Below are 19520 nucleotides of genomic sequence, written 5' to 3' on the forward strand. Positions count from 1 at the left end.
TCGCTGCCCCAATCCACACCGAATACAGGTGTATTTGCGGTGAGGCAGTGGCCGACAGGTACGGACGGCATGGCTTTCACTGCCAAAGGACAGGAGGATGGCATTCAAGACACGGCGAAGTTAACGACATTAAGAGAAGCCTTGCCACAGCTGGTTGTCCAGCAGAGAGAGAGCCCCATTACCTAATGCCCCACAACTCTGATGAGCCTGTCGGTTGCCCAGACAGGATCACGGTGAACCCCTGAAAGAATGGTAGACAGTTGGTGTGGGACTACACTTGCGTTTCAACTTTAGCCAACACCTATGTTGACTTCAGTGCTACACAGGCAGGAGGTGCTGCCAATCACCGGGAAATAGCCAAGTCACGTAAATACAGAGACCTTGAGCACCACTACAATTTTGTCCCCATTGCCTCAGAGACACTTGGTGCCTGGGGTAAAAGTGCTGCTAGTTTTTTGAAGGAGTTGGGGTCCAAGCTAATTGAAACAACTAGAGACCCTAGAGCTGCCAGTTTTCTCTTTCAACGTCTTAGTGTGGCAATCCAGAGAGGAAATGCTCACTGCATCCATGGTTCCTGCCCGCCATCTGAGGAGCTGGAGGAGCTATACAACTTGTGACAAGTAGCCTTATACCCTGCATGTAACCAATGTTGTATCCCTTTTTGTGTAATGAAATTTTCAAATAAAGTTAGATATATATACACACATACTAAAAGAATAGGGGTGGTAGAAGAAAATATCAAAGTGTTTAGTGAGGATCCACAAGGTCTTCTCTGAGTACTCTTTATTTTCTTTTCCGAGGCTATGGGTCCCTACACTTGCACCAGAGGTGGTACCCCTTCCATATACAGTATTTTATATATATATATATATATATATATATATATATATATATATATATATATATATATATATATATATATATATATATATATATATATATATATATATATGTCGTACCTAGTAGCCAGAATGCACTTCTCGGCCTACTATGCAAGGCCCTATTTGCCTAATAAGCCAAGTTTTCCTGAATTAATATATTTTCTCTAATTTTTTTCTTATGAAATGATAAAGCTACCCATTTCATTATGAGGTAAATTTTGTTTTATTGGAGTTAAAATTAACGTAGATATATGACCGAACCTAACCAACCCTACCTAACCTAACCTAACCTATCTTTATACGTTAGGTTAGGTTAGGTAGCCGAAAAAGTTAGGTTAGGTTAGGATAGGTAGGTTAGGTAGTCGAAAAACAATTAATTCATGAAAACTTGGCTTATTAGGCAAATTGGGCCTTGCATAGTAGGCTGAGAAGTGCGTTCTGGCTACTAGGTACGACATATATATATATCTTACTCGTTCAATAACAGATAAATAAGTGACCTAAACGCGGCAATAGTGTATATCATCAAGGTAAGCAAAATATATCAAGCTCTGGAAGATTATACAGAGTATGACAAATTAACCAATACTCCCCACCATATGGAAATGACATTTGGTACACGCGAAAGGCACTTGGTACACATGAAAGTTACTTGGTACACATGAAAGTTACTTGGTACACATGAAAGTTACTTGGTACACATAAAAGACATTTGATTCACGTGACCGGTACTTGCTTAATTGGCATTCCATGACTGTTGCCCCTTCACCCTCCACGACTCCATGCCCCCGGCCTGGATGTTAATGTCGGTAATATCGTTATCCCACCCCTGCCTTTCTGTTGGCGACAAGAATGACTGCTATGTTTTACACTATTTTAGAAGGTCAGGGGCACTCCATTGTCCAAGTGGTAACGTTCACCCGCCCCCTCATGGTAAACGTACTAATCCTCTCCGCATCGTATAAATTACAATTGAATCAGACCTTCCCTAGCTCAGTTGTACACACCTAGTTGTGCTTGCGGTGATTGAGCGTTGGCTCTTTGGTCCCGCCTCTCAACCATCACAGTTGTTAGTAAGGGAGGGTTGTCAACTGTTCTGTTAGAGAATATGTCCCCTCCTCGCGCCAGTGTATCTTGAGGTTATCTTGAGATGATTTCGGGGCTTCAGTGTTCTCGCCGCCCGGTCCTCGACCAGGCATCCACCCCCAGGAAGCAGCCCGTGACAGCTGAGTAACACCCAGGTACCTATTTTACTGCTAGGTAACAGGGGCATAGGGTGAAAGTAACTCAGTCCATTGTTTCTCGCCGGCGCCTGGAATCGAACCGGGACCACAGGATCACATGTCCAGCGTGCTGTCTGCTCGGCCGACCGGCTCCCTTGACCGGTGTATAACATATCTGAAGTTTGGCCAAGGCGTTTAAGCTTGTAGAAGCTCATTATTTTTGTTCTATCTCTATGTGATGAATTTTGCACGATACTACCGGTTTGGTGCATTGTGGTGGCAGTTACCCTGCGCTCCAGTGGTCATGTGGTCACTCTAAAATGGAAGTCTTTTCTGTACCTTGACACAATGACAACAGTCCCTATTTAAAGGTAACACGTAAGGTACGGCGCCTGTGCTTCTTCACACATTCTCGTATTTAGAAATTACATGAATTCCATACTCGAATGTCTACCCTCTCATGAAAACCCATTCTCTTACAAATTACCTCGCTTTTCGCTCGTATGCGCACTCAGGCTAAAATGGGACGTAATTTGAATTGAAATCGGCTTTCGAAAGTGTCGTACTGTCCCGTTTTCCGCTTTGATTTCTCTTACTCGGTTAGGTTAGGAGAGGAAACTTTCAATTAACGATATTCATGACGTTTTGAAACCTTAGAAGAACTTCTTGCCCTTCTAACCGACCAGAGGATCCTTAACTTTCTGGTTTCATATATATATATATATATATATATATATATATATATATATATATATATATATATATATATATATATATATATATATATATATATATGTAATATATATATTATATATAATATATATTATATATATAATATATATATATTATATATATATTATATATATATATATAATATATATATATTATATATATATATAATATATATATATTATATATATATATATATATATATATATATATATATATATATATATATTATTTTTAATTATTTTTCATTTTCAAATAACGGGCATTTTTGGCCGTAGCGCATACGACCGAAAAGCGACGTAATTTGTAAGAGGACGGGTTGCTCATTCATCATGTGATCTGCAACCGTTGGAGGGATAGTTACCTGGTTGATGGGGTTCTGGGAGTTCTTCTACTCCCCAAGCCCGGCCCGAGGCCAGACTTGACTTGTGAGAGTTTGGTTCACCAGGCTGTTGCTTGGAGCGGCCTGCAGGTCCACATACCCACCACAGCCCGGTTGGTCCGGCACTCCTTGAAGAAAACAATCTAGTTTCCTCTTGAAGATGTCCACGGTTGTTCCTGCAATATTTCTGATGCTCGCTGGTAGGACGTTGAACAACCGTGAATCTCTGATGTTCATACAGTGTTCTCTGATTGTGTCTATGGCACCTCTGCTCTTCACTGGTTCTATTCTGCATTTTCTTCCATATCGTTCACTCCAGTACGTTGTTATTTTACTGTGTAGATTTAGGATCTGTCCCTCCAGTATTTTCCATGTGCATATTATTTGGTATTTCTCTCGTCTCCTTTCTAGTGAGTACATTTGGAGAGCTTTGAGACAATCCCAATAATTTAGGTGCTTTATCTCGTCTATGCGTGCCGTATATGTTCTCTATATTCCCTCTATTTCAACAATATCTCCTGCTCTGAAGGGGGAAGTGAGTACTGAGCAGTACTCAAGACGGGACAACACAAGTGATTTGAAGAGTACAACCATTGTGATGGGATCTCTGGATTTGAAGGTTCTCGTAATCCATCCTATCATTTTTCTGGCTGACGCAATACTTGCTTGGTTATGCTCCCTAAACGTTAGGTCGTCGGACATCATTATTCCCAAATCCTTGACATGCTGTTTTCCTACTATGGGCAGAGTTGGTTAGGTATTCTGAATAACAAATGACATACAATTGAATGTGACGTATCTTTGTGGAATACGTCGTCGGCCTCGGCCAACGGACTCGGCAATACCAGAGTCGTAACGCCTGGCCCAGTGCCAATAGCAAACGCCATAACGGATCCCGACCAGGGGGCCCCTCTCCACTGCCCCCAGAAACAGAAGCCACACTCATCCGACGGCGAAGAGGTTTCAGAAGGACACCCAACATCACCAGTGCAGTTGATATACAAACCGCTCCCGTCTCCACTCACACCAGAAGTGGCACGCGATCATGGCCATGCCACTTTTCTGACTATTTGATTATAGTCAGATATTACTAATACATTCACTTGTTCTAAATATTATTAATTTGTTACCTCACTGTGCATTCTTAATTATTAATTGATATTTGAGATGTGTCTTTATGACTAATTTTGGTGATGACTTATGATGTTGGTAATGAATTTTGGATGTTGTGGCATGGCCACTGTGTAGTTTATAATTAGTTGTTTCTGTGACATCGCTGAAAGTGGTTCAGACAGTGAGTAAATTGAGAGTGACCACGTTTGAACCAAGACATATTGTTAGGTGAAGTCTTAGGGTGATCTAAACGTAGTCCTAAAAGAGCCTTCATATTGCTGTGCCTGCTTTGTGCGAGTCTTTTTAATAAATTTGAAACCTAGAAGGGTTGGACTGTCTTTTACGTCAACATGCGTGTTGTGTGCAATGTTCTTATAAAGTTGCAAGTCTTGACTAAGTAGTAGTGTGCCTGGAGGGTGATAAGCTACTTGGGGGAGAATCATGACGAACTCACTGTAAAGTTTACCGCACGAGGGGGAGGGGGGGGGATGTTTCCCTGCCGACGGAGACCGAGGTGGGAACTGAGGAATGACCTACACACCAACGAAGGCGAATCCCAGCATCAGATTAAGCTTATAGGGAATAGAGAAATCTGAACGAATAATTCAGTGATAAATATGCCTGAGAGCACTGGAGTGGAGTGTGTCACCTGACAAGGATTACTGCAAACGGGCAGACGAAGAGCAGATCGAGGCTACAGAACTAGAGCAATAATATACGCATATACGAAAAGTATAATGCAATCAAACCTGGTTCGCAACAAGCAAAGATGTTAGCAATAAGTGCATAAGAGCCCAGTCAAACCCTGACCTGGCTGTAATACGTATTTGGCTTCTCCAAAACAATGTTTTCCGCCCGTTTGCAACACATTAGCATCCCCGAACAGCAACATCGTCTCCATACCCAGGAGGTCAACAAAGAGAGGATCCAAAATCCCCAACCAAATGTATTCTGCGTGTCATCGTTTACTGATGCTGCCGAAGCACAGTGGAGAAAACTTGAAGAAATTAAATCAATAATAATAATCTGAAAGTGAGCGAAGAAAGTAACAGAAAGTAACAGGGAGAACTGGGTAACATCTCGTGTTACTGAGATGCAACCATACACCAGGGAAGGATGAGGGGTTCGTATATGTTCACTTTCTAACCCATTATCTTTATCTGCTTTCTCTGTCTGTTCACCTTCTATTCTTATTCCAATTCTTATTGTTCTTCTATTTCTTAATCTACTTTAGCTCTCTACAATTTATTCCTGTAGTGCAGAAAGAATGGATGTGCCTTATCAAGAGTGTTTGAGGAGGAGCGTGCCACAGTGTGGTGACAGAGTGCGTGGAGCAGCGTGGTCTATCTCTTCCCTCACCACCCAATCACCAGTCTCCTTTATCTCCCGCTACTCACCACTATAAGAGAAGCTCTTCCTCTTATTTTTGTACTTCAAGCTGCCTCGCCCCAGCTACACGGGGAACGATAATCTATAACTGATTTAATGGTTTCTAAACTGTTAAGAAATTCACATATTAAACTACTAAATGTTAACACTAATGAGGCAATGTTCCTAAAACAAAGAGCATTATAAACCAATAATGAAATTCCTGAGAACTGTCAACTTGATAATATTATCAGAAAGTTGAAATTCTCTCAGACTGTCCCTAATGAATCAGAGGAGGTAGTGAAAAAAGTAGAGGCTATGTTGGAGGCCAGTATGGTGGTACACTGTAGAGGCTGTGTTGGAGGCCAGTATGGTGGGACACTAGAGGCTGTGTGAGAGGCCAGTATGGTGGTACACTGTAGAGGCTGTGTGAGAGGCCAGTAGATGGGACACTGTAGAGGCTGTGTAGGAGGCCAGTATGATGGGACACTAGAGGCTGTGTTAGAGGCCAGTATGGTGGGACACTAGAGGCTGTGTGGGAGGCCAGTATGGTGGTACACTGTAGAGGCTGTGTGGGAGGCCAGTATGATGGGACACTGTAGAGGCTGTGTGAGAGGCCAGTATGATGGGACACTGTAGAGGCTGTGTAGGAGGCCAGTATGGTGGGACACTGTAGAGGCTGTGTGGGAGGCCAGTATGGTGGTACACTGTAGAGGCTGTGTGAGAGGCCAGTATGATGGGACACTGTAGAGGCTGTGTAGGAGGCCAGTATGGTGGGACACTGTAGAGGCTGTGTAGGAGGCCAGTATGGTGGGACACTAGAGGCTGTGTGGGAGGCCAGTATGGTGGTACACTGTAGAGGCTGTGTGAGAGGCCAGTATGATGGGACACTGTAGAGGCTGTGTGAGAGGCCAGTATGATGGGACACTGTAGAGGCTGTGTAGGAGGGCCAGTATGGTGGGACACTAAAGGCTGTGTTAGAGGCCAGTATGGTGGGACACTGTAGAGGCTGTGTTAGAGGCCAGTATGGTGGGACACTGTAGAGGCTGTGTTAGAGGCCAGTATGGTGGCACACTGTAGAGGCTGTGTTAGAGGCCAGTATGGTGGTACACTGTAGAGGCTGTGTTGAGAGGCCAGTATGGTGGGGACACTGTAGAGGCTGTGTGAGAGGCCAGTATGGTGGGACACTAGAGGCTGTGTGGGAGGCCAGTATGGTGAGACACTAGAGGCTGTGTGGGAGGCCAGTATGGTGGTACACTAGAGGCTGTGTGGGAGGCCAGTATGGTGGGACACTGTAGAGGCTGTGTGAGAGGCCAGTATGGTGGGACACTGTAGAAGCTGTGTGGGAGGCCAGTATGGTGGCACACTGTAGAGGCTGTGTGGGAGGCCAGTATGGTGGCACACTGTAGAGGCTGTGTGGGAGGTCAGTATGGTGGGACACTGTAGAGGCTGTGTGGGAGGCCAGTATGGTGGCACACTGTAGAGGCTGTGTGGGAGGCCAGTATGGTGGCACACTGTAGAGGCTGTGTGGGAGGCTAGTACGGTGGGACACTGTAGAGGCTGTGTGGGAGGCCAGTATGGTGGGGACACTGTAGAGGCTGTGTGAGAGGCCAGTATGGTGAGACACTGTAGAGGCTGTGTGGGAGGCCAGTATGGTTGGACACTGTAGAGGCTGTGTGAGAGGCCAGTATGGTGGGACAATTTCCTTCACAAAACAGCTGTCTACTAGCCAGGGTAGATGTTGCGACACGTCGTGACGTGTGTCATCTTTGTCTCAAACTCGTCACCCTTTCGTCACCCCCTCGTCTCTTCGTCACCCCCTCGTCTCTTCATCACCGCCTCGTCTCTTCGTCACCCCCTCGTCTCTTCATCACCGCCTCGTCTCTTCGTCACCCCCTCGTCTCTTCATCACCGCCTCGTCTCTTCGTCACCCCCTCGTCTCTTCGTCACCCCCTCGTCACCGCCTCGTCTCTTCCTCATCTCGTCCGCGCTTCCTGCTCGCCTGCTCATCAGTCATCACAGCCTGTTATCGAGGTGGCTGGCTGCGTCAGTACTTTTAAAGATTCCCGTTACTGGATAACGGAAGCACGCAGGCCACTTGATGCTGGGTCTCCTGACACCCTTGGCAGCAAGTGTGCCTATAAACCACGCCTTGTAAGTAAGAGGAAGCCCGTATATAACAGCGTAGATACCCGTGCTTTGAAATTGGAAGTGTCCTCGGGATTGTGGGGAATCAAAGCATATATACCACCTTCACACACAGAGATCACACTAACGTGATGCATCAAATGAACAAATCCACGGCAGATTAAGGTAGTGTCTGGGATGCTCCCGGACGCAGGTTCGAATCCTCGTACGGCCCTTGTGGATTTGTTCATATACCACCTTTCAAAATGAGCTTTTAAAAACATATTTGAGAGAGTTCTTGTGAGCGAGAAATTATAGCCAGTAGAGTGTTCCCACAAGTATTTCTACAGATTATCATCACCGCTCTGTTATTAATATAGAATTCAACACTCGAAATATATAACTCTGCGAATCATCATCATCAGCACTATCAACTCTATAATTACTACCATCACTATGCAGCCGCTTCTCTTGATTTGCTCAACGTACAAAAGACAGCGTGCTAACCTAGCCGGTAACGTACGAACCCCAGCAGCCCCTAACCTAACCACAACGCACAAAACGAGACGTATTATTTGAGAGGACGGGTTGTACTATGCTGAGCAGCGAGCAGCGGGAGTTAGTACCAACAGTGGTAGTATTACTCTCATACACTGTTAATGCATTTATATCTAAGTCTTTCAAAGCCTTATATTACCACCATTTCATCACTAGTGATGATTGCAGACGATGAGTCACAATAACGTAGGTGAAGTATGTAGACAATCGACTTGAGAATGGTCCAGGACGGACTGAAACGTCTTCGTCCCTTCACCTTCTAGTGTGTGGTCTGGTATTATAATGAGTTTGCCTGCCATGAGACTGTCAAAAGGCCATGACAACCCTTCACCATTCTTATAATGACAAATCTCTGCCAATTACTATACCTTTATGTTTAATTTACAAATCATAAATTTTAGAACATGACCAATTGAGATCGACCCTTGATGGCAATACATAATTACAATGACAAATTGACTTTCCTAATCATACGATAACGGATTATTTTCAGATATATTCTCTCAATCTAATCACGAATCATATCGAAAAATCCTGGGTCATCACTGTCACCGGGTCGCGGCCTTGGGTCACTATACTGTCACCAGGTCGCGGCCTTGGGTCACTATACTGTCATCAGGTCGCGGCCTTGGGTCACCACTGTCACCAGGTCGGGGCCTTGGGGTCACCACTGTCACCAGGTCGGGGCCTTGGGTCACCACTGTCACCAGGTCGGGGCCTTGGGTCACCACTGTCACCAGGTCGGAGCCTTGGGTCACCACTGTCACCAGGTCGGAGCCTTGGGTCACCACTGTCACCAGGTCGGAGCCTTGGGTCACCACTGTCACCAGGTCGCGGTCTTGGGTCACCACTGTCACCAGGTCGGGGCCTTGGGTCACCACTGTCACCAGGTCGGGGCCTTGGGTCACCACCATCACCAGGTCGGGGCCTTGGGTCACCACTGTCACCAGGTCGGGGCCTTGGGTCACCACTGTCACCAGGTCGGGGCCTTGGGTCACCACCATCACCAGGTCGGGGCCTTGGGTCACCACTGTCACCAGGTCGGGGCCTTGGGTCACCACTGTCACCAGGTCGGGGCCTTGGGTCACCACTGTCACCAGGTAGCGGCCTTGGGTCACCACCATCACCAGGTCGGGGCCTTGGGTCACCACTGTCACCAGGTCGGGGCCTTGGGTCACCACTGTCACCAGGTCGGAGCCTTGGGTCACCACTGTCACCAGGTGGCGGCCTTGGGTCACCACCATCACCAGGTCGGGGCCTTGGGTCACCACTGTCACCAGGTCGGAGCCTTGGGTCACCACTGTCACCAGGTCGGAGCCTTGGGTCACCACCATCACCAGGTCGGGGCCTTGGGTCACCACTGTCACCAGGTCGGAGCCTTGGGTCACCACCATCACCAGGTCGGGGCCTTGGGTCACCACTGTCACCAGGTGGCGGCCTTGGGTCACCACCATCACCAGGTCGGGGCCTTGGGTCACCACTGTCACCAGGTCGGGGCCTTGGGTCACCACTGTCACCAGGTGGCGGCCTTGGGTCACCACCATCACCAGGTCGGGGCCTTGGGTCACCACTGTCGCGGCCTTACACTCACACTACGGTTAAAGGGTAGAGGGCACAGCGCGCTCTGATTGGCTGCAGATATTGACAACCTGGACTGTAGGAACGTATGCAATTATGTGATTGTTGATTGACTGATTGGCTCGGCGTCGCAACACCGAGGTAATTGCATGTGACAGTCGATAATTGCTTGATAGGCATTACGGGAACGCTGGCGCCGACAGTGTGGCCTCTTCTACCCGTTATTTACAAGACTGAAGATTTAAAATCAAGATAATTTCCCATTCATTCCGGGGAGATCCAACACACAGCAGTTGTTAATATTAATACAAATCATTTCTGTGCGTTACAGTCACGAAGGTATTTCAATATTACATTGATGAAAGCTTTCCAAAATGTTGCACAATAATGTGCCGGGACACACTCAACATTCGTCAAATTTCAGCATCGGAGTAGAAATGTTTCGTACATCACAATATTAAATATTATATGCAATATAAAAGTAAGAAGTAAGGACTCTGTGTGTGCCCTGCCTACATCTCAACATTTGTTCTTCTGTTAGCTCATTTTAACAGAATATGTTAAATGTGTTCATCATTTTGTAAGTTCTTGTAAAATCCCAGAGATCCTGAAGCTGCAGCCTTATGCCTCTACATCTTGTGCATAGTCTTAGCTCTAATTTAGTCTTTACCTGTGCTAGACTCTGCTGAGGTGATGTCCTCAGTCCTTCTATTTCTCCAGGTTCCTCTACAATGACATCCACTGACATTCCTATATGACTTATCTTGAGATGATTTCTGGGCTTTAGTGTCCCCGCGGCCCGGTCCTCGACCAGGCCTCCACCCCCAGGAAGCAGCCCGTGACAGCTGACTAACACCCAGGTACCTATTTTACTGCTAGATAACAGGGGCATAGGGTGAAAGTAACTCTGCCCATTGTTTCTCGCCGGCGTCCGGGATCGAACCCTGGACCACAGGATCACAAGTCCAGTGTGCTGTCCGCTCGGCCGACCGGCTCCCTAGCGCACATTTGATAATTATTTGACAACCTTAACGTGTCAGGTGTTGGCATTAATGCTACAAGTGTTGGTGTCCATCTACTGTTCTGTGGGTGCTCTTTCTGTGGCAGTTCTTGGTTCTGGCTTTTGCTGTGCTCATAATTTAAGCCATTCTCATGTTAAACATAAATAACGTCGCAGGCAAATGGTCTACATAGAGATAAGGTCTAACTAGTACAGCTTTGATCTTACTATATTTTTTAGCTCGACACAAACTGTGTGTACATTTTTTAACATGAAAGCAAACTTAACGAAACTTGACCAAATCCCACAACCTAATCTTAAAAACAAGAACAAAACTGTGTTCATTATATATATAATTTCAGCCAGATTAGGTATATAAAGTTGTACATTACAATACTTGAATATTATGAACAATATTATTACATGCTACAGGGTTTTAATGTCATGATAACATGTTGATACGGATTATACGGAGATACGGAGGCCTACTGATCCATATTTATGTAGTATTAAACTTATTAAAAAGTTAGTGTCAGTAATGATATGATCAAAGTGCGAAATCATCTCATCTAGCCAACACATCATAGATGCAGTAAGAACTGTGGTGCCAGAAGCCCCAGTGATCGCTCCCACCAACAGTGTGCTGGGCTCGAGTACCATTGAGGTAATCCTCGCAGAAAAGCTGAACGACCTGAAGAGGATGGAGGGAAGAATAGGGGCTTTGGATGCCCAGAATGCTTTGTACCTTCTCACAAGGTGCCTAGCTTTGCCCAGACTTACCTATTTCCTCAGGTGTGCTCCTTCCTACGACAATCCAAAATTAACAGAATATGACGCACTCCTAAAATCAATAACCATGAAAGTGTTAAACCTCTCCCTGCAAGATGACCAGTGGGACCAAGCAACGCTCCCAGTTAGACTCGGGGGTACAAGTATTCGCAAGGCGACACAGTTAGCATTGCCGGCATTCTTATCCACGACTAGTGCTACCGATGAATTAGTGAATGAAATACTACCGAAATATCTAAGAGATTCCATTGAGATTTATGATCCCAAATTCGCAAACGGAGCCGGCCAGTGGGAGAATCTCGCCAACTATCAACCTCGACCAACTTTTCCAAACGACTGCAAACAGGTCAACTGGGATAGTCCCATAGTGGAGAACATCGCCACAACATTGCTGGAGGCAGCATCAGGGAAGGACAAAGAACGCCTCCTAGCTGCACAAGCTCCCCATACGAAGGATATATAGTATAGGACCATACGTATATAGGATCATATAAGACCGACGTATAGGACCATACGTCGACCAAGCTGACGAGGCGTTTGACCTGTCATCTTCAATCCGGTGCCCCCATAAATCCCATGAGACAAGCCCATGACATCACCCTAACAAGAGAAATGCTGAATAAAAACACCTGTATAATAGACAAAACCCAAGATGTAAGACGATTACAAATTCTTGAAGCAATCCACATAAAAATAGAACAACCTATCATAAATGCCCAAATTACGGAACTATTCACTCTACCCACCGTGAGAATAAGAACAAGACCGGAACGTAAAGATGCCAACACAGAATACACTTCTCAGCATAATAGGCTTACTACACCTGATTAATCTTTGTATGTGCTTCATCCTCGATTTTCGCCTTACCTTTTCCTTTAATCTTGTCCCATTTGTATAGATCTACTTGTCTTCACCTGACCCCGCACTCGTATAAATCTAACGCGCTTTGTATTGTCTTATCCCTCCACAGATATCCCGTATCAGCTATTGATACTGGTAATGGCTCAAATGGGCCACCACTTACGGGCTATTCATGCCCGTGCCACCTTTTGGGTGGCTTAATCTTCATAAAAATTAAATTGTCTTATCACTTGAGAATGAACCATGTAGGTTCAAAACGTTGTGCAATTTTAAAATAAGTGTATTACATTCTACAGGTATTTACTTCTTTTTCTTCACCTCGAAAACGAACATGACTTTTGGAGAACTCCTCTTCCAATTAAACCCTGATGCAAGAGCACTAGTTACAGGAATAGATAGGAATAACCCTAAATAGAAGATAGTTCATACAGAATATGCTGTCATATTCAATGACACATGTATAAAAGAAAACCTCCTGCCAGTACTATATATATATAATTTTTTCTCCTAAATAAAGGTAATATAAAGCGGTGTTGTCGGTATTTCAATAATAGTTAATTGACATTAACAGGAGATTTACCATGTTATAGTTAATATCGGGAATAATGCGTTGACATTAATACAATAAAACAGTTTAATTCCACAATTGCGGTGTCGAGCAACAATATATATCAATTATACGTTAAACAACACCACGGCTTTTGTTGGATCACTGGTGATGCAAAAGATTATTGATGTGTGTATTTGTGAAGGTGATTAAATATGTATGTGTATGTATATATGTAGATGTATATGAATGTACATGTATGTATGAGTATGTGTACATGTATATATAACATTAATAATTGTGCAACTAGCGTCAAAAGATTGTTATTTGCTTAGCTAAAAGAACTAGAGGGTTCAGTTCCTGAACCGATTATGTGCCTCTGTAATCCTTTACACCACCGACCACGGGATGGGTATGGGGGGCATAATAAAGAAATTGAATTGGTGTTGAGGGCAACCTGAGGACCTCATACACGTCATAGCAAGTTACCATAGTTACCTGTCTGGGAGAGTTACCAGTCTGGGAGAGCTACCAGTCTGGAATAGTTACCAGCCTGGGATAGTTACCTGTCTGGGATAGTTACCAGCCTGGGATAGTTACCGAGAACTAAACCAACTGCACTACGAGACACTATCATGTTTGTTGTGATTCACTCGAAAGATTATTAAATTAAAACACTATCAGACAAACGTTGTCGAAACTGATGTTAAAAGGCCAGGAATTATGATGTCCAACATTACCAGCCAGACACTAAGTGGCAAGAAATGTGAAAATCCGGTGTCGGCGCTCGTGACGGGTCCTGAGCAGCTCTCGAAGAGGCGGGAATAATGCAATGTTACATATGAAAGTCGTGCTCTATTAAGGTTAAGGAGAGAAAAAATAACAATAAACTGTGTACTTACCTCGTCCCACGCCATACGTCGACATTTCAACGAGAAGTTTCTGAAATTCTGCTTTGCAATGTTCCTCTGAGAGTCGCTGTTGCTGCGGATTACTGGGAGTTTTCCCGGCCCAAGCCTCATCCTGGAGGGAGAGGCCATCTTCCTGTTGTAGAGGAGGAGACCAAGAGCGAGCTGGGCTCCGCCTCTTACTCTAGCCTTGCTGCACCTGCCGGCGGCTCTCTCCCCACGCCTGGGCTACAGTGATGCTCACAGGTGAGGTAAGCTGCCAATATATGTACCACTCCTCTGTTGCCACAAACAGGAAAGAGCAGGCGTCGTATTCAGCCGTGTCCAGAGACGGAGGGCGGCCTTAAGACCAAGTCTCCAAGTTATTCAATAGTGTTTAATGTTCCAATATTCACAGCAGAGGTTCACTTAAATTGTTTTACACAGTAATATTGTGTTTATTGCACTCAGCTTCTCAACTCAGCGTGTCTCATCCTCAACACAAGTCTCTTCTCACTATCACTAATACATATAATTGATAAACAATACCCGAGGGCCGCACACGATCAAGGCTATTGAATTAACAAATAGGTTTGTATATTATTTGTTAATAGTCGAAATATATGTATAAGACTTCTCAAGCCATGTTTCTGTCACTTGTACTCACAAAGAATACTGGTGCTGTAGCGCACACCTGGAGTGTACCTGGTCGCCCTGTACACACCTAGAGTGTACCTGGTCGTCCTGTACACACCTGGAGTGTACCTGGTCGTCCTGTACACACCTAGAGTGTACCTGGTCGTCCTGTACACACCTGGAGTGTACCTGGTCGTCCTGTACACACCTAGAGTGTACCTGGTCGTCCTGTACACACCTGGAGTGTACCTGGTCGTCCTGTACACACCTAGAGTGTACCTGGTCGTCCTGTACACACCTAGAGTGTACCTGGTCGTCCTGTACACACCTGTAGGCAATATTCACTCAACACTTCCCAGTACACCACAACTTACGCAGTGCATTTTTCTATTAATGTGTGTTCTTTTTCAATGATTTATATTTCATCATGTCTCTGAAACTCCTGACGGAACCTTTTACACCTGAAATGTAAAAAAATTATTATATATTAAAACATTTAATTACAATACAAAACATTCATATAAACCAATATAATCAATCAAAATAAGAGGCAATACAATGGACAGATACAGTATGTGTTGCAAGAGCGTTCAGTCATACTGCAATTTTAACATATACTTTGTACAAGGTTTAGACTGGATATCGCAAGGTTTTTGCAAGGTTTGGTGTCGCAAATTATTCACAATAAAGACTGAACGCCCCCAACCGACCTACGAGAATTCCGGACTAGACTACCCAGACCCCGTCTACACGGTAACGACCTCACCTGTCCTCTCTTCTTACAGAAACACCGCTCCTGTGCCAGGTAAGTCCACTACGGGCTCACCATAGCCCGTGGTACTTGAAACTTGTTCCGAGTAGCTGAATCTATAACAACAACATCCTCTCTTCGTATCTGCATGCAATATATGCTGCTCTCTACAATCAATTCACATTTATTCTACCTCCCCGAAATCATCTCATGATCTCTCCGAGGATGTTAATACGTGTTTAAGGAGATGCGTACTTGAGCAACACGCGTCTGACCTTTTAAGTTTAAAACTGAACTTTCGAGTTATTTTGCTGGAAATATAGACTAAACTCGTGCTTGAATCTTTGATGTAACCCAACTATCAACAACCAGCTAACAGTTACATTGTTCCATCTTCGAGACCAATACAGAACACCCAGCACACTGCCCTAGTCAACATTGGAATACAGGAAATGGGTAAGCTGCAGTGGGCCTACTGACCCAGGTGACACTTCACCTCACTCTCAGATATATATTAAATCTGAACTCTCGAATAAAACTAAATTGGATACCAAGTCACATTAGCATAGATGGTAATGAAAAGGCAAACTCACTAGCAAAAACTGCCACTGTAAACTCAATTACGGGCTCACCATAGCCCGTGCTACATGGACATTTCGTTCTGAGTAGCTAAATCTAAAACAACAACAACAACTCAAATAAATTACGGGCTATTCATGCCCGTGCCACCTCTTCGGTGGCCTAATCTTCATCAATTCTCATCTCGAATAATACATTGCATTTTCACGTCAAAATATCCACCTGGCAAATAAGGATCTACTATAAATCATATATAAAAAATATTCACGTTTTCTGTCCGTTGTGACAACTTTAGAGGACGGACTGATAGATTGGGTCATTGTATTCACTTTTATTCACTATTTCTGCACTAGTTAAAAATAATATATTTAAAAATTTATAAAAATACACTTATGACATACATTTTATTCACTATTTATACACTAGTTAATGTATTAACTTTTACTGTGTCTTTTGAAAAATGAACGACTCGCATCTTTTAGCGCCAGGCCATACTATCTTGAGGTTATCTTGAGATGATTTCGGGGCTTTAGTGTCCCCGCGGCCCGGTCCTCGACCAGCCCTCCACCTCCAGGAAGCAGCCCGTGACAGCTGACTAACACCCAGGTACCTATTTTACTGCTAGGTAACAGGGGCATAGGGTGAAAGAAACTCTGCCCAATGTTTCTCGCCGGCGCCTGGGATCGAACCCAGGACCACAGGATCACAAGTCCAACGTACTGTTCGCTCGACCGACCGGCTCCTACTAAAATTGTAAAATAAACTTAGGAGTTTAATTTTTCAACTTCCTTCTCAAGTGAGGAAAACATAATAAACTTAAAGAAGATTGGTGCTAGACTCACTGATCTCCTCACCCTTTTTGTCACATTCAATAACATGTCTCTACAAGGATGTGTGTACGTGTGTGTGTGTGTGTGTGTGGGTGGGTGTGTGTGTGTGTGTGTGTGTGTGTGTGTGTGTGTGTGTGTGTGTACGTGTGTGTGTGTGTGTGTACGTGTGTGTGTGTACGTGTGTGTGTGTGTGTGTGTGTGTGTGTGTGTGTGTGTGTGTGTGTGTGTGTGTGTGTGTGTGTGTGTGTGTGTGTGTGTGTGTGTGTGTGTGTGTGTGTGTGTGTGTGTGTGTACGTGTGTGTGTGTGTGTGTACGTGTGTGTGTGTACGTGTGTGTGTGTGTGTGTGTGTGTGTGTGTGTGTGTGTGTGTGTGTGTGTGTGTGTGTGTGTGTGTACGTGTGTGTGTGTGTGTGTGTGTGTGTGTGTGTGTGTGTACGTGTGTGTGTGTTTGTGAGTTTGTTAGAAATTTGAGTTTGAGCTAGAGGAAAAATAGGTCTGGGTTCAGAAAATTAGACAACCGACGGTTAGAAAGGCGGGGTCCAAGAGCTAACAGCTCGATCCTGCAGGCACAAGTAGTAAATACAAATAGTAAATAAATACACGCACACACATACCTCCCTAGTACGGGTGGAACACGCACAAGGAGACACAGGTGGAAGCTGAGTACCCAAATGAGCCACAAAGACATTAGAAAGCACTTTTTCAGTGTCAGAGTAGTTAATAAATGGAATGCACTAGGAAGTGATGTGGTGGAGGCTGACTCCATACACAGTTTCAAATGTAGATATGATAAAGCACAGTAGGCTCAGGAATCTGTACATCAGTTGATTGACAATTGAGAGGCGGGACCAAAGAGCCGAAGCTCAACCCCCGCAGGCACAACCAAGGTGAGTACAGAGCCTACCAGCGCGCCGGCCAGATGCTTGCATTAGCAGAATAACGTGGGCAGCATCTGGCAAGCGGCCATCATGCACAGGTAAAGAATATAGGAACTTGTCATGCACACCACCAACCTTGTGACAACTGGCCTTTTTCCGTCCTGGGTGCGGGCTTGTCTTCATCATTACTTTTAATATATACAGTACTGTACTTTGGTATTTCTATGAATAGAAATATCTATACATTTACTATATTATACAGCCAGTCATGCCACATGTGTGTGCAAAACCTTGTTTGTGTTGTGAAAACACGCCTGTCTAATTACTGTCCGTGCATTAAGTGTGCATAGGCTAATATACACTTATGTTATCTACACTTATTACTGAAAAAGAGTTGAATACAATCAATAAGAACATGTTATGACCATGTATAAAAATAGTGGAAATATGTCCATGAATAATATGGGTAAATAAATTAATTATTTACCCTATATTTTTTAAGACAATAAATAAAAAAAAGGCAAACATGCATGAAAGAGAATATTATGTGCAGAAAAAATATTAAATTACATCAGTGCAAAAATCCACTAGGAAAAAGCAGAAAAAATTCACAGAATTATAAAATAGTTGAGAATATTTCGACTAGCAAAACACGGATCCAGCCAGAGGTGCACCCAGCTTCCTGGTGTATATACACTAAGCGTTAACTTTAGTCGTGGACTATGTCCGGGACTAAACCATACTGGCTGGTTGGTCAGTAAGCAAGTGTGGTGGTAATCCTCTTGGAGGGGGTTGCTAGGCCCTAAGACCTACACTAAACCAAGCATTAGGAATATTAGAGCATGGAAATTTAGAATCCATTAAAGAGTTCCGAGAGAGCATAGGAGGTGGCGGTGCCGGGTTGTGATGGGGTGGCACCGGTGCCGGGTTGTGATGGGGTGGCACCCTTGGGGGTTTATTTCACTGCCAAGGACAACATTACTATCGGAGCCAGTGCCATTTAACCACATAATGTCTTAGTTCTCCTTGGCTGCTAATGGTTTTTAACTACCCTAACATGCTGACGAAGGAAATGAATTTTTACTTGAGTAATTTACTAATATGAGTTAAGAGCAAAAGTTTAATTTTTAAACTAAAATAATATTAAAGTAATTCAATATTTAAGTATAATAATTGGCTCCTACAATTGTGTCATCTGGCCATGCAAATATATTAATATTACTTAAAAATTGCCAAAGAGTTAAACTTTCAAACTAGACAATATTAAGCGAACAACGTGTAGCAGGTTACACTAAAGATAAGCCAAGGGTAGTAGCTACAAATAGGCTACAGGAACTTCGACAAAGCAGCCTTTCGAACGCTGTATACAACGAACGGGAGACTAACTTACCAGTATGCAGCCTCGACATTCAGCCCTTACATAAAAAATAAGCACAAAACAATCCACGAGAACATTTAAATATATGCAACAATATTCGTTGCTATAACTTAGAGGCTTGAGCTACAAGGAAAGACTGAAGGAACTGGAGCTCACCACACTGAAGACAGAAAACATGGGAGACATGATAACGATATATCAAGATTCCAAGGAACTTCAGCAATTGGACAAACAAATAACGTTCAAACTAAGGCCCAAGAGAATGAGAGCAAGCAAAGAGTAGATGTAAATTAATGTAATGGAATAGACGAGGAAGTTTTTATGTTAAGTTAATACTCGGTTGTATAACTAAATACAACAAAAACGATAGTATAATGAGAGCACTAAACAACTAACGCTCCAGCGATCAGTGGGACCGCTGGACT

General features: G+C 44.0%; 1 protein-coding gene across 4 annotated transcripts in view; it reads right to left on the minus strand.

Annotated features, from left to right (window-relative positions):
* LOC123756565 (adenylate cyclase type 5) overlaps nucleotides 1–19520 on the minus strand; it is an 814648-nt gene that overhangs the window by 626915 nt on the left and 168213 nt on the right. For all 4 annotated transcript variants that reach the window (XM_069331338.1, XM_069331335.1, XM_069331336.1 and 1 more), the window contains exon 2: nucleotides 14059–15140. In XM_069331338.1, the coding sequence (XP_069187439.1) occupies nucleotides 14059–14196 (138 nt within the window). In that variant the 5' untranslated portion in view covers nucleotides 14197–15140. The remainder of the gene's footprint in view (nucleotides 1–14058; nucleotides 15141–19520) is intronic.

Source organism: Procambarus clarkii, chromosome 25, assembly GCF_040958095.1.
Source record: "Procambarus clarkii isolate CNS0578487 chromosome 25, FALCON_Pclarkii_2.0, whole genome shotgun sequence".
NCBI classification, from domain to species: Eukaryota; Metazoa; Arthropoda; class Malacostraca; order Decapoda; family Cambaridae; genus Procambarus; species Procambarus clarkii.